The sequence below is a fragment of the Macrobrachium nipponense genome, chromosome 27 (genome assembly GCF_015104395.2).
Source record: "Macrobrachium nipponense isolate FS-2020 chromosome 27, ASM1510439v2, whole genome shotgun sequence".
Lineage (NCBI taxonomy): Eukaryota > Metazoa > Arthropoda > Malacostraca > Decapoda > Palaemonidae > Macrobrachium > Macrobrachium nipponense.
In genome coordinates, this window is record NC_087216.1 from 5,217,293 (window position 1) to 5,234,028 (window position 16,736).

Consider the following 16,736-nt stretch of genomic DNA (forward strand, 5'->3'; position numbering starts at 1 on the left):
TATATATTTGTGACGTTTATAGATCGTTCGTCTACCCCGCAATTAACTAAATAATTTGATTTGGAAAACGGCAGCCATTTCTTTAGAATATCAGCTGATTTTAGTAAACGCGGGAAGCCCAAAACCCGCCAGCTAGAGATAGAGAGTTCCCCAGTTGGGGAAAAGAGTCTTTTATCAGCTGTAGGGACGTATCTCAAAAGGGAAGGGTGTAGGCAAGATTGGTACTTCTTAGACCTATACCTTAAGCTCTCTTTCCTGTGACCCCTCTGCTGGCTGTATGCTTGTTTTCCAGGATTTTGCCTTTGATCGTGGGGGGTTAAGCTGACCTCCAACCCCCAAGCAACCCAACTGAATTCTGCCTCAGTCGGCTGCGAGACGTGATCTCGGACAGAGGTCAAATTACCTGCCTGCCTGTTAGGCCTACCCAGGGTGTGAGTGGCGCGCCGATGACCCAGGCCTCAGACAAAGGGGGCCATGCTTTTCTACAAAGAGCCACTGAACACGACATCCAGGTACGTCTTGTGAAACAACAATATTGCCAGTCCCTTATCACCTATTATAATTTTGATCCTCATTCTCCCAATTCAATTTCCAGCAACAAAAGGAAATTCATCCCTTTGTTGCCCTCTCACTGCCTCATGGCCGCATGCTTCCCCTTGTGTGATCGTCCCAGACCAATGGAGTCATGCATACTTCAGTGAACCCTTAAAAGTTCCTTCTCCCCAGTATTAGAGAATTAATTAATCAAAGCAAGAAGTCATTTTTCCTTTTATCTCGTTTAATCTGGGATTCTTTTTCCAGATTCCATGAGTCACGTGCCGTCTCTGCCCGCAAGTGTGCATTACCCCAAGTGAATGAAAATCAGCTTGAATTGAATGAGAGATTCTAAGCCCCAACGTGGGGCCAATATCATTTACCTTTTCTCCAGCCCAGCACGGGCCGTTTTGTAAATAAATAGCTTTAAGTAACGAGCTGAGTTTTCTGGCGACCTTCCCTCTAAAGAAATTAATAATAACTGTCAGTTTACGGTAAGTAAAGCAATTCCCTCTTGAAATCCCTCAATCACTTCCGTTTACGTATCTAGCCTCTCTCAAGGCCCGCTATTATACGTAAAAATATATATATATATATATATATAATATATATATATATGATATATATATATATATATATATATATATATATATATATATATATATATATATATATATATATATTCGATGTCACCAAAAAACATTCCGAAATAATATGGGTATATATATATATGTGTGAGAAAGGGATATATATAAGACAGATATACAGTGTGAGAGAAAGGAAGTCATATTTGTCATATTTTCATGTTCCTTACCAGGAGGAAGGGATACAACTTGAGGAAAGAAAGACAGAGTCATAGAAATTCCTCATCACTAATTCGGCTTCATTATTTGTCGCTGCAATTTTATTTTAAGATAAAATTCTTCGCTTATACAGTTCTTGAGTTGCATGAAACACGCACTTGAGTAAAAATGACCTCGTTAGCTCTAAATCGACTGATGTATGCAAACCTGATTCCAAAACTATCTTCTTGTATATTTATTGTATCCGTTAGATTAATCTTTCTCATTTCTCTGAAGATTGTTAATGTACAAACCTTATGTAAAAAAAAATTCATTTCAAGCACCTTACATGTAGATACTTAATTTCCATATACTATATTTGATTTAATGTTTTGGCTGATCTCCCACTGTGACGTGTGCTACCAGATTCTTATAACAGCCTTCTTTTCAGTCTTACCAATATACTTGTCACTGACTTTAAATCTGTTCAATATAATTAACTTTCTCTTCCACACACACGTGTGTGTGTATTTATTTAGTATATATTATATATATATATATATATATATATATCTATATATATATATATAAATATTGTAATTGACACGTAAAGTTCATTGTCCCATTAAATTCTAGGTTATAGCATCATCTTCATCTCGCGAAAAAAAGTCATTATAAAGTCACCAATACTACCACGTGCGAAAGTTTCCTGTCACCAAAAAGTTATCAATGATACTAGACACACACACCCTATATATATATATATATATATATATATATATATATATATATATATATACTATATATATATATATATATATATATATATATATATATAGATATATATATCGTATATATATATATATCTATATATATATATATTAGGTATATATATATATATATATGAATAACTTGATCACGAAGTATATAAAACGTGATGCTATGTATAAATAAAGGTTTTTTTTGCCACGAAGGAAAAAAAATGAAAAAAAGCGAGATAGCCGAGTATTCGGCTATCTCGCTTTTCATTTTTTTCCTTCGTGGCAAAAAAAACCTTTATATATATATATATATATATATATATATATATTATATATATATATATACACTCACACTAAGTATACATATACTATACATACTATATCACAAGTTGTGCTATAAAAATTTATCACGCAATTGGTACCAACAACAAAGATCTAGACTGTAACAGTATTTACTAAATAAAAATAAAAGTATGAAGCATAACATATAATAAGAATGCTTTTGCTTCAGTTGGCAAAGCCGCAGTCCATTTAGAAAATAAAAACAATCTTACTGAATTTGGCCAAAATCATTCATGTGAAAAAAACTTCCAAGGTCCCCGCAAGCACTCTGGAGAGAGAGAGAGAGAGAGAGAGAGAGAGAGAGAGAGAGATTATCTAAAACAGGAAACTGAACATACACCCTACCTTGCCAAATTTCACTTTCATTGCTTGCCCATTACATAAAGGACCTCAGCATTTGCCGAAATTGGGAATTTCAAGTTACTGGGAGTATCTAAAAATTGTTGCCAGGCATGTTACAAACCCTTTCAGAGAGAGAGAGAGAGAGAGAGAGAGAGAGAGAGAGGATGCCAAGTTTCGTCGCTGAATAATCAGCGTTGCTTTAAAATTTAAGGTAATATATATATATATTATATTATATATATATATATATATATATATATATATATATATATATATATATATATATATATATATATTATATATATATATATAATATATTATATATATATATATATATATATATATATATATATATATATATATATATATACATAAATATAATATATATATATATATATATATATATATATATATATATATATATATATATAATAATATATATAGTATATATATATGTGTGTGTATTAAACAAAAATTATTTCGTTTTAGATAAAAAAAAAAAACACAAGACCGCCCATGTGTAATCTGAAAAATAATTAGGGAATCGAGTTCGTAAATAAAGAATCAATAAATCATGAAGAGAGACATTTCTTAGGATTTTACGTACCTATCGAATCTCCTTTTGAGCGCGTAATATTAAATAATATCACATAATTAACAATTATACTGATACTAATTTTTGTGGACACAATTCACTGAACGTAAACCAATAATTGACAAGCCACTTTTATATCGCCAGATGGAGTCACAAGAATTTCAAGTAATTAATTGTTGAAAAATCATTCATAACAAGTGGACAACGTTGTCAAGTCATTTCTTGTTGACTGAAAGTCTGGAAGTAATGTCACTGTAAACGTTTGGATTTCTCTCTTAATCTTCACTGATCGTTCCGCTCATCCTGACCTCCGGCCGAAAGAGGAACGAAGGTGCAGAAGAATGACATGATCTCGAGTCAATAAACCGTCTCACTATGACTTCTCGTTTTTTAAATATATCATTATATGTTATTATTTCAGTAGATGGAGCCTATTCACATACAACAAGCACGCAGAGGCCACTGACTTGAAATTCAAGCTTCCAAAGAATGTTGGTTTCAAACTTCCACCTCAGACTCCACACTGCAGCAGTAACTGATCATGATACAGGGGAGTGATTTTTCATCGACTTGGGGTAGACTCGAACTCGCGACGTCTGAGTGGCATGCCACGATGTTAACCACTAAACCAGCGGACCAGCATACGCAAAAGCAAACACATTTGGGAGACTTCCGTATTCAAGACTTTTTATTAATTTACTGCTTTTCTCGACCTACTGCAATACAATTCGCCTCATTCTTAAACTCTGTTTAAGAGCCGGATCCTATAAAGCAATTCATTCTTCATGAGACAGTACCTTTAAGATCCAATATCTCGCACGCGGTGAATTGCGCTTTAAACATCTAGTCTACATTTCACAACTGTTTGATTATTCTTTGTATGGTGTTTTTACGGGAATTCGGTAAATTGCTCGAAATCAATTGCTCGAAAAATTGTTACTCGAACTCTCAATTGCTCGAAAGACCGATTTCTCGAAAGCCGAACTATCAACTGCGCGAAAGCCAATAAACATTAACTAAGTATCATTATCTTAACCATTAAACCATTTTCTAAAGAGAGAGAGAGAGAGAGTTTGTTTGTATGGCGTTTTTACATTGCATGGAACCAGTGGTTATTCAGCAACGGGACCAACGGCTTGACGTGACTTCCGAACCACGTCGAGAGACTCTGAACTTCTATCACCAGAAATACACATCTCTCACTTCTCAATGGACTGGCCGAGAATCGAACCAGCGACCACCGAGGTGAGAAGCAAACACCAAACCAACCACGCCACTGAGGCGCTAATCTGTTTGATTAGAAAGCAATTACTGAAGCGATTCACCAGAAATGATGCGGGGTTGCTATATTTCCGATACGATAGGAACTACAGTTTCCTTAATGCGATCCGCTTGTTAAGCTTGTATGCATTGTTGTCGACGCGTTTTCAAACGCAATTGAACCTGCATTCAAACACAATAAAACTCATCAGTAGTAATTATTCTGAAATATTGTTCATTATGAGCTCCACAAGTGTTAACACTAGTTTAAAAGACTCCTCTATACCAGTCAAGCAAAAAGTTAAGTACTATATCTTGTTTAGTCAGACCACTGAGCCGATTAACAACTCTCCTAGGGCTGGCCCGAAGGATTAGATATTTCCATGTGGCTAGGAAGCAATTGGTCACCTAGCAATGGGACCTACAGCTTATTGTGGGATCCGAATCACATCATATCGAGAAATTAATATCTAATCAACAGAAATAAATTCCTCTGATTCCGCGTTGGCAGAGCGGGGAAGCGAACTCGGACCACCAGTCAAGTGAAATGACACTAAAGTTACTTTGAGGACTAACACAATAGCTGATACATATGTAATTACCAAAGTTAAGCAATGAATAGCTTCATATAATCTTTGATATCATTTAAACTTATGCATATGATATAAATACTTATATGTGAATCGATATAAATGTGAATCTTTTTTATGACGATCTGCAGTCCACCTCTTGTATAGTACCTGCATCTTCCCCGATGATAAAATCTTCTATACTTCTTTTCTATCACACACAGGCACTTACCGGTGTTCTTCATACCATTTCTATTTCATTTTTCTTCGTTCACATTCTCTGGGTCCCCTACTTTAATATTATTAACTGAATGTGGATCTTGTAAATATTACTATTCTCGGTAATGACCTTCAAAAGACAGTTAATTCCACCGCCTTTGTCTCTTCGCCAATCCTATTTACAGAGGCCTTTTCCCAAGAGCAACTTCTTCAATCATCATGTTACCCAGACATAAAGCAGCGCCTCAGTGGCGAGTTGGTTGGTGTTTGCTTCTCACCTCGTGGTCGCCGGTTCGATTCCGGCCATTCCATTGAGGAGTGAGAGATGTGTATTTCTGGTGATAGAAGTTCACTCTCGACGTGGTTCGGAAGTCACGTAAAGCCGTTGGTCCCGTTGCTGAAAATAACCATGGTTCCATGTAACGTAAAAACACCCTACAAACAAACAAACAAACGAACGTTAGGTCTAACGCACCGTCAAGAATCTTTTTAGAAGAGAATTTTTTTGATAATTGATCTTTCAAGTATGTAAATAAAACAACATTTGCATTTTTGAAAATATTTCATCAAGTTACAACTTTATTTTTTTTCTTAGTGCTTCCCTGCATGGTTGCCCTGACGTTTCCTATACTTTATCAAATATTAAGATAATCTCATTCGAAAATATACGGATACTTTACATAAAAAGCTATAATACTCGTCAGGAACTTCAATATTAGACTTTTTCAATTCATAGCAAAGCTTTTTAAAACAATGTTTGCCCTCTGTGAGTGCTTTCCGTGTACAGCATTAAAGATCTCCCGCATTATTACTAACTGTGAAAAGAAATGACTAGAAGGTACATGCATCCCCCATACTTAACACATTCATCCAGTATCACTCTTTGGCACTTCTTTATTATTAGTTCCCAACTCAGGGGTATTTCACACAAAATTTTTTGACAATATATCCCCCAATGTATTTAAGAGCCTCCTCCTCAATTACTCCCTCGATATCTTTTTTTATTTCTATGTTTGCTCTCAAAAGGGTCTTCTTCCTCATCAAAAACATCTTTTTTCTAGATCAAACTCAAATTTCTAAACATCTGTGTTGTAAGAACATATCTCTAAAGCTAACTCCCTTTCTTTTGTTATATACTCATCTTCATTGGCAGATTCAATGGATTTATCAACTGAGGTGATATTACACTTTTCACTTATTACCTTCATTTCCTTCCCTAACAACAATTTTTTAGCCTGAATTTAAAATTCACTGCATTTGGATGATCATGGTGACCATCCATTTGCCTTATGCACCCAAAGAAATGTTCAAGGCAATCTTGATTTAATCTTTGTGTCAGCAGGTAGTCAATACTATGAGAGGCTTTTACATATTAAACAAAGCAATGGTGGATTACATGATAAAATTATTCCTTTCTGGAACTTGAAAAGACTTTTGTATTAGGACTTTTAACTCTCATAGTACTCATTACCTCGATGACCTGGAGCAGTGTACCTGTTTGTTTTTCTACATCAATACCAAAAGCATTGCTTTTACCAAACTCTCCATACATGCAAGAAGAATTCATGATATCAAACCAGTCATTCATTAAAAGAATAAAATCGGACGTTTCACTCCAGTTTTGACATTTCAACAGTCCCTTTCTCCTAAATATTTCACTGAATTGGCACATGATCTAGACAGCAGTTGCACCTGCTAATTTAACGCGCTGTCTTTGTTGACCGGTTACATTTAAAATGCATTTCATTGATCTTATATGCAAGCCCATAGTCTGTTTGGTTTTACTCAGCATTTCTCGTATACTAGCATCTGAAATACACTCTCCATTATTAAGGAAAAACTAGAGTCAATAAAATTATTTCTTACTAATTTGATTAAATGGGGAACATCCGAGAACACAAAAACTTCTCTTTTCTGCTTTAGGATTTTTGAAAGATATCCTATTTTCAAAGGGGGTCAATATGTGAATTGTTTTCCACATACGAAGATTTGTAGATCCCATGTCATGCACCACTGCTACCACAGGATAACCAACATCCTCTACTTTCGATATTATTTCTAACAATACTTTAGCATATCACATTGATCGAACTGAAAATAGATTGGCTGTCTCCATTTACCTATAAGACCTCGCAACATTGCCACCTGTACATTTTCATGCGGTTTGTATAGGACATCTGCTCCTTTGTCATAGCTCCACTCTTTCTTAATGCTCATTTCATCAAATGACAAAACAGCAATTTTTCTTTTCAGTAGAGGTAAACGTTTCTGCTTTGCTTTCAATAGCGTTAATAATACTGAAACCAAAATCCCCGGTTCACAGTAAAACTCTTTCACTCTTTCCTTGAGAGTGCTCTCGCAAGGCAATGGATACCTTTTCTTGAGCCTTAGATATCTATAGCACTTAGGACTTAAGCTTCTAAGAGTAAAAAGCGTTTGCAATGTCATCACTACTCCACTCACAAACTTTTTTCTTGTTAATGATTGACTTTATCTGAGTTTTACTGAAAAAAGAACCTAATTATATTTTCAACTCTAATAAACTAACTTCACGTTCAATCAAAACAGACATATTTTTGCACTTAAAGTATGCATTTTGTTCCTTCAAGTAATAATTTTCTTCTTCAAGCTTCTTCATTTTCACCTTTAAATTTTCAAACTCCTTTAAGACACTTGTCCTGGCATAACTTCGTTTTCTTCTTGCAAATTTATGTCATCAGCTGTCGATATCTGGGTATCACTTATTGACGAAAAGCCAACATTGCTGATGTTGCAGTCTGTATCCAAGACACTTAATAGCTCCTTGACGATTTGTTGACGATTCCTGCTTTCAGCTCTTTCACATCTTGAATTAACATGTTCTGAATGCAATGCGCCTGAAACAATATCACTAATATAAACACTGGTGCTTCTACATAATTATATATACTATTAATTCATTTGGACTCTAAAGCTTGACTGTATTCACTTTTATACAAACAACAGCACTGTCAAAACATTTGTGCTTAATGTACTCACCATTTGGTATGGAAAAGACTTGGTACAGCATCTTCTTTTAGCGGCCGATGATTTTTAGGACTTTCAATGCCTAGTAACCGAGATTTCATATCATCTTTGTAATCCTCGGGTTTGAAATGAATCGAGCAAACAGTAGCACACAACGTTAATTTTTGTCTGCACGACAAGCAGGCATTTACCCACTGGTCTATGATGGTTTTGCCTTGGAAAACGATGGTATTTTATATTGAGTTTTTCGTTTTTTCACGTGTGTTAAAACAGCCAAATACCGCGAGTTACTTGGCATTATCACTGATAGAATGAATGAATGAATAAAAAGATATATAGGTGCACAGCACGTCCTGTTGTTTACCTTACCTCTATGGGTAGCAAACTAAAGCATTGTTTTGGTTAACCACGTGTGAGAGACCAGGGCGCATGGACGTCACAGTATTGGTGATTCATACCCAAAGCTGCGCGCTGGCTGACCTGTTGATCTGGACCGTGGTTGCTACTAAGAAACTTGATATTTTTAAACACCTTATCTATTCTCTCGATTATATTCTATCCAACACAAAGTGATTTTCCAGTCCTTCTATGTATGTATACTGCTTGCCTATGTTTAGTTGAGCTGAGGAGAGAGATATTCTTCTCGACCTACCTCTTCACAGCTGTCAGGTCACATCTTTCCTATTCTGCTCTCTGAAAATCAGCAAATACTCGGAATCACTGCTCAATTTTCATCACCTTCCAGATAATCGAATGAAATTCCTAGAATTTCATTGGCTCACATGATGCATCATTATTTTGATTCTGAGTTTCAATTGCTTAGGGAAAATCTCTCTCTCTCTCTCTCTCTCTCTCTCTCTCTCTCTATATATATATATATATATATATATATATATATATATATATATATATGTATATATATATATATATATATATATATATAATATATATATATATATGTGTGTGTGTGTGTGTGTCTACTCTCTCTCTCTCTCTCTCTCTTCTCTCTCTCTCTCTCTCTCTATATATATATATATATATATATATATATATAATATATATATATATATATATATAATATATATAAATATATATATCTTACAGGATTCTGTCGTGTGACAGTGAAGGTTTAAGAAAGACGGGAGTTACGGAAGTTCCATATGCAGAAAATAATAATGAAAGGGAAATGGAGAATACTTGGATTATGTCATCCTCCCCACGCAGGGTATAATATACTAGTACGCGATAGCTTCAGATGGGGCCAACCGTTTACCAAAAAAAAAAAAAAAAAAAAAAAAAAAAAAGGAAAAAAAAAAAAAAAAAAAAAAAGAGACCCAAGTATTAAGCCACAAACACCACCTACTATTGAATCTAACTTACACTAAAGGGAATTAACTGATCAATGGATCTGCCAACAAAGTTACCTTGGTCGAAGCTTCGAGACCTCTCCTAGGGTCGAACTCGCCTCATAATAGACCTTCCCTTGTAGCACCGTCGTTTTTTGACAGTTTTGCTGCTCTAATATATATATATATATATATATATATATATATATATATATATATATATATATATATATATATATATATATATATATATATATATATATATATATATATATATATATATATATATATATATATATATATATGCGCGCGTGTGTGTGTATAGTGTAAATAACAAATTTTACATACATATATACATAATATATATAAATCTTAGATAATACATACTATATGTATATAGATAAGATGTGTAAATACCAAAAATTTTTCATACATATATGTATATTCCTTTGATGCGCTCGGGTCGAGCATATTCTTCCATGCATAAAATCATAGCGCAGGCTCCCTCGCAAAGACCGACCCTCAAGCAAACGTCGGATAAAACGTACCCTTCTTAATTCTACTGATTCTGTTTCATTACCTCCACGACAACCATTAATCCTCCAAAGCCGAACTCCTTCCAGTTCTCCCTTGGCCCAAGTAGCCGAGTCGGGCGGGAGATTGCTCGGCGCATTACCTGACTTTGCATTTCAAAGGCCCTTTTGCAATGCAGAGCACCTCTTGGACTTTTATCAAGTGAACCCGGAAAGTCGAAAACACTCCGCTCAAGACTTTCCCGATCCATTGCCTCTATCATCATATTTCATTACGTTGCTTTCAGCTATTTGAATTTTTCGCGGGTTGAATAACCCTGCCACCGCTTGCTTTCTTGCTTGCTTGATAACTTCGGCGGCGCTGCAGCGTTGTAAACACCTTCAGGCGGAGGTAAACGGAGGGAAAAATATAAGACACAAAATACATACATGATCTTACACCCAAGGGAACAATAATTCCCATTCGATTCAGTTATTCCCAATATCAGTGAACTCGATATTAAAGGACATTGATGGCTTAACGTATATGTGCAGCAGCATGAGATCTCGCTCCGGTCTTTGAAGACCTCTAACATCTCATAGATCGACACGGGTTAATGACAACTAGAAAAATGGCAATGACTAAATGTGTGTAAATTATATATACATATATATATATATATATATATATATATATATATATATAACAATATAAATACATATACTTTACATATATGCACACATATATAAATATAATGTATATATATTATATATATATATATATATATATATATATATCTATATATATATATACATATACATATAGAGCATATATATACACATATATAAATATAATGTATTATATTATTTATATATGTGTGATATATATATATATATATATATATATATATATATATATATATATATATATATATAGTATATGTATATATATACAAATTTACAATGTGTAAGTTATATATACACACATACACAGTCAACAATACCGAGTAGTACGTGCGAAAGAAACTCATTCCCATTGCAAACGACGAACAACAAAAGGATTTGGGAATAACAGCAAAATCTTGCAAACGTGCAATCTATCATCCTCCAATCTCTCCTGGCTTTACGCATGCCCATTCAAAACCGATGTGGCCACACGCTAGATACTGTGTTCTCTTTCATCTCCTGTATAAGGCTATTTTGTCTTTCGAAGATCATTAGGACACGTACACACACACACACACACACACACTAACACACACACATTCATGCATGCATGCAAGAGCGCACACAAAACGCCACAAAAGCCCGAGCTACGTAACCAACATCCGGTCATGGTAATTCTGTCCCAAAACATGTCTATAAAATAGTGATGGAGCGATCGTGATACTCTTACCGGTGAAGGTCTATTATACACGACTACCTACAGGACGAGAACAAGAAAAAACAAATGAAAACAACCAGGAGAGATTTCACAACTAAAAGGCGCAAAGAAAAAGACTGAGAAGACTTATTTGTATTATTATCCAAAGTCAGCAAATATTCCTAGGTAACAGGCCACCAACGCCATTGGCCAGCTAAGGAAGCTTCTGTAAGGGTTATATGAAAAAAACAAGTATAATTAGCAAGGGAGACCACAGATTAATAATAAGTAGACCAAGACAAGTATACACACTATATATATAATATATATATATATATATATATTAATATATATATATATATATATATGATATGTTTGATTTTCTGGGTCTTTTTTCTTTTTTATTTTCGTCCAGCGCTAGTGCACTAAAGCACATGTGGCATCTATAATTCTTTGGCAACACCTCAATAATACTTCCAGTACTTTTTTTTTTTTTCATATTATCCTTAAGGCTGAAATGTTGAAGGGATAAATAAAAAATTGTATTTTCTTCTTCCATCTATTCAGGCGTTAACACCTGTTCATGTCTACATTACATCAGCAAACGAACTATACTTCGATATATCGGCTAGTACTAAGTATATCTTAGTTTTACCAGACCACTGAGCTGATTAACAGCTCTCCTGGGGCTGGCCCGAAGGATTAGATAGCTTACGTGGTTAGGAACCAAGTTGGTTACCTAGCAACGGGACCTACAGTTTACTGTGGAATCCGAACCATATTATCGATAAATGAATTTCTATCACCAGAAATAAATTCCTCTGATTCCGCGTTGGCAGAGCCGAGAATCGAACTTCGGACCATCGGGTTGGTAGTCTAGCGCGAAAACTTCTAAAATGAAAATTTGAACAAACATTTCAGTTCAGAAAAATGAATATTTACATATTTCATAGTTAGGATGGTTTTCCATAAATCCTCAAGTTCCGGAAAGAGTTCCCACTGAGCCGCTTTTAGTCCTCTTCTAAATCTGACAAATCTGAATGTGCAAACTACTCATGTCCCATATTCCTTGGACTCCCCAAGGGCGACAATGGTCTCCGTCACTAGAACGGTCATTAGTCTCCATCGCAGTTCGTATCAAGAGCCTTTCGCACCGAATTTAAACTGGCATTGTGGATGCCAGGTTGGGGCAGCTGAAGGTTTTGTGCAGTACTCCATTGCAGATGTAGTTTTCCTCTCTCCAACACACTGTATATTACTCTTTGTATGTTATATATATATGTGGTGTTATATATATATATATATATATATATATATTATATATATATATATATATATATATACATATATATATATATATATACCATATATATAACATATATATATATTATATATATAATAATTATAAGTAGTTATATATATATATATATTATATGTGTGTGTGTGTGGTGGGTCGTGTGGTGTGTGGGTGTATTATATGCTATACGTATATAAATGTGTATTATATATATATGTAATATATATAATATATATATATATGTAGTATGTATGTATGTATGTTAAATATAATATAATATAAATAAAAATATAATTATAATATAAGATGTGTGGGATAATATAATTAATTAATAATAATAAGAAAATAAAAGAAAATCAGGACTAACCTCACGCAAAGCCACTACGATATAAAAAGAATCACTTGCTAATATCATCCTCTTTGTTTTGCAAACAAAACGAACCCTCTGTTTAGTCTGCATTATCCGAGGCTATCCAGCGCGTGTGAGGGACTGTAAGTTGCCAAGGTGAGAAGTATTACCAGAGTCGCATGACAATGCAGAGTAGATAATTTACGGACCGTGATAAAAAAAAAGGGACAAAAATAGAGTTTACACTCAAGCATGAATGGATCAGAGCTTTTCCTCGCTGCTCTTAATTCATGCTTGCGGTGGTCATTACAGCCAGGTCATTAATAGGTAATTCGATAGTTAATCACTGGCGCAGCACATTCCCAAGAGAGAATTCTCGGCGTTTCCCTAAGGCGAAAGATATCGTCCAGTTCGAAGTGTATGAGAAATTCAAACATCCATTGAAATAATGTACATTTTTTTAAACTATATATTAAGACAGGAAAAATCCAGCGAACAAAGTAATATTACGTGAAAATATACCTACATTCCCGAGAGATTTCTCAACGCTTCGTTCAAGGCGGAAGAATAATCCAGACCGAAGTGTAAGAACAATTCAAACGTCCATTTAAATAATATACAATTTATACAGAACATTGAGACAAAGAAAATATCCCCATGAAAATACACCCACGACAAACCAACAAAGACCAACAGTAAAATGTAGAGCATAAAATCTCCGAATACCCGAAATCGTCCCAAAGTTTTGAAGTAGATTCGGGAAAAGAGGAAAAGGGAAACTGTTCCACCACTTGGAATATAAATGTAAAAGTAAATGAACAAATAGAATATTCAGCCATATCGTTGAATCCCACTTACCACAGAGCTGAGCTGGAGCGTAAATCTGAAATACTACTACACGCACGACAATTTCTTTTCTCAAAAATGTTTATTCTGACACAATGGGCGTTCGGGTTCTTATATATATATATATATATATATATATATATATAATATATATATATATATATATATATATATATATAATAAATATATATATATATATATATATATATATATATATATATATACATATATATATATATATGTTTTTTTTCATATATACATATATATATGTATATTATATACAGATCATATATATAAAAACGTATTCCCTGAGATATGTGTGTGATTAAGTAAAAGGAAACCTAAATCATTATAGTTATAAAGTTATTGAACTGCAATATATATATATATATATATATATATATATATATATATATATATATATATATATATATATAAATATAAATATCATATCTTATATATGTACATGATATCATATATATATATATTCAACTAGATATGTGTGTTGTAGGAAGCCTAAATCATTAAATAGTTATAAAGGTATTGAACTGCAACATACAAAAATTAGTATGCATACAGTAAGGTCAATAATCCCCAAAATAAAGACAAAAGCTCATTGGAAAAAACAAGCGAGCAAAAGAAAGAACCTCCCAACCTCAGAAAAATTACTCGTCATCATATACATAAGAAATGAATGAAATAATTGACAAGAATAATTACTAGCTATATAAATTCGAGCTTCCAAAATACGACAGAATTATTTAGGAAAAAAAAAAAAAACATTTATATGCAAGTAAATACAATAAAAAAATATGGAGGACTGGGTACTGCACAACACACGCATTAAATAAAAAAAGTTAATTAAATTGAAAGACTTAGCTACGCTTGCAATGACAATGCAAGGTAAATATCTGTGCTAAAATAGCTAACTCTTTAACACACATGAAATAAAATTCAAAATAACAGTTAAAATTGCGATGAACAGCATTTAACATTAATAGAACATTTAGATTTGCTAGTCAACACCACAAAAGCAGTAAAAGAACAGCCCACATCTATATGAGGAAATCAGCTAATTCGAAAATGAGCTCTAAATAATTGTTCAAATAAAGAAATAGGCTCATCTTTAGTGCAGGTGATAAGAGAAAAAGCGAGGGATATATATCTCATCTAATCCTGGGGCTGAAAAAAAAAAATTTAATTAAAAAAGTTAAAAAATAATAAAAAATAGAATTTAAAAGGAGAAACTGCATTGAGGAGACAAGCCGACGCCTACCATGAGAAGATGTGGCCTGGACAGGTTCCGAGGCCCATGTCAACGACAGGAACAGAAAGCTGATGAGAGTCCTCAAAACGCTGGCATTCTTGGCATTCTTACACATCTCTTGGGCCATGCGTGAGGCTGGAATGCTCTGGCGTCCCTCTCCCATATTTACATGGTGGCATCCATCGCCGAAACGCTCTTCGTTTCCACCACTGCCCTAGCGCCAGGATTATGACGGCGGGAATGGGTCATAGTTCATAATGACAACCTTTTTAATGATGATGATGATGATTTCAGAGGAGGAGCCACTTTCCCTTTATTCCCCGACCCCCCTTTTTTTTCCTTTGAGTCTTTCCAGGCAATCCACTTTTTAATCCAACTGTCATCCGATTCTGAGCCAGTCAGTCAGTCACTTCGTTTACACCGGGGCGTTAAGCATCCTCGCATGGTGAGTAACCACAGGGACATTTTAGGAGAATTTCTCTCCCGTTGTAACTTAACGACACACTCCCTCCGGCCTGGGACATTTCCGAACAGAGAGAAAGGAAAACAGGTGGGAGAAGATTTATGGATTCTCTATTATTTCCCCCTCGCAGAGTCTGGAATTTATGGGAGGAAAAACTTAAACCTTTCGAGTGAGTGGCTCACATTCTTTTTTTTTCTGTCTTCACTTTTCTTTTTATCTAAATAGACTTTCTTTATAAATGCGTAAATATTTTTTTCCAACTCTCACCAATAGAGCAAGACGACCAGTGTGCCTAATTAAACACAAAAGTCAATTCAACGTTATTACACAATTGAAACAGCACTCAGAGTCCAATTCTTTTGCTACTTTTCTTAATCCGTCAAAGATATTTTCAAGTCAAGAACAGCCAATCAAACCGATAGAGCAAATGTGTGTGAAGGAAAGGTAACCATTTATTGAATCTCTCAGGCTCTTGATGGTATTCCGCGACGCCGTTAAGTTTCCAAAGCCTTTAACTTAATGGGTCCCAACACGAGAGATACTGGGAAGCAAGACGAGCGTACTACCACTGTCACTATTCCAGCCAGACTGGAATCGCACCTGAAAGGCTGGAACATCTTCTTCGGACTTATTCCAAAATCATACAACTGCTGGCTCGTTTCAGACTGACTGACTTTATAGGCGCCCTTATGTTTATCCTAAAACCCAATATCGTAGGATGCTAGACTAAATTTGCGTAATCTATCGGCGACACTCGTTAATTAACGTGTTAATGACATATCCACAGACTACTTCCCTCGTGCGCCTGGCACCGCTAGGGGTGCCGGCAACGCAGACACCTCCACCGGGCCGTGGCAGCTGAGAGGTTCATACAGCAGCTTGT

General features: G+C 34.7%; 1 protein-coding gene across 1 annotated transcript in view; it reads right to left on the reverse strand.

Annotated features, from left to right (window-relative positions):
- Window positions 1-16,453, reverse strand: part of LOC135200492 (roundabout homolog 2-like) — a 748,467-nt gene extending 732,014 nt beyond the window's left edge. Inside the window, exon 1 of the mRNA XM_064229141.1 lies at window positions 15,400-16,453. Coding sequence (XP_064085211.1) covers window positions 15,400-15,553 — 154 coding nt within the window. The 5' untranslated portion in view covers window positions 15,554-16,453. The remainder of the gene's footprint in view (window positions 1-15,399) is intronic.
- Window positions 16,454-16,736: the final 283 nt, after the last annotated feature.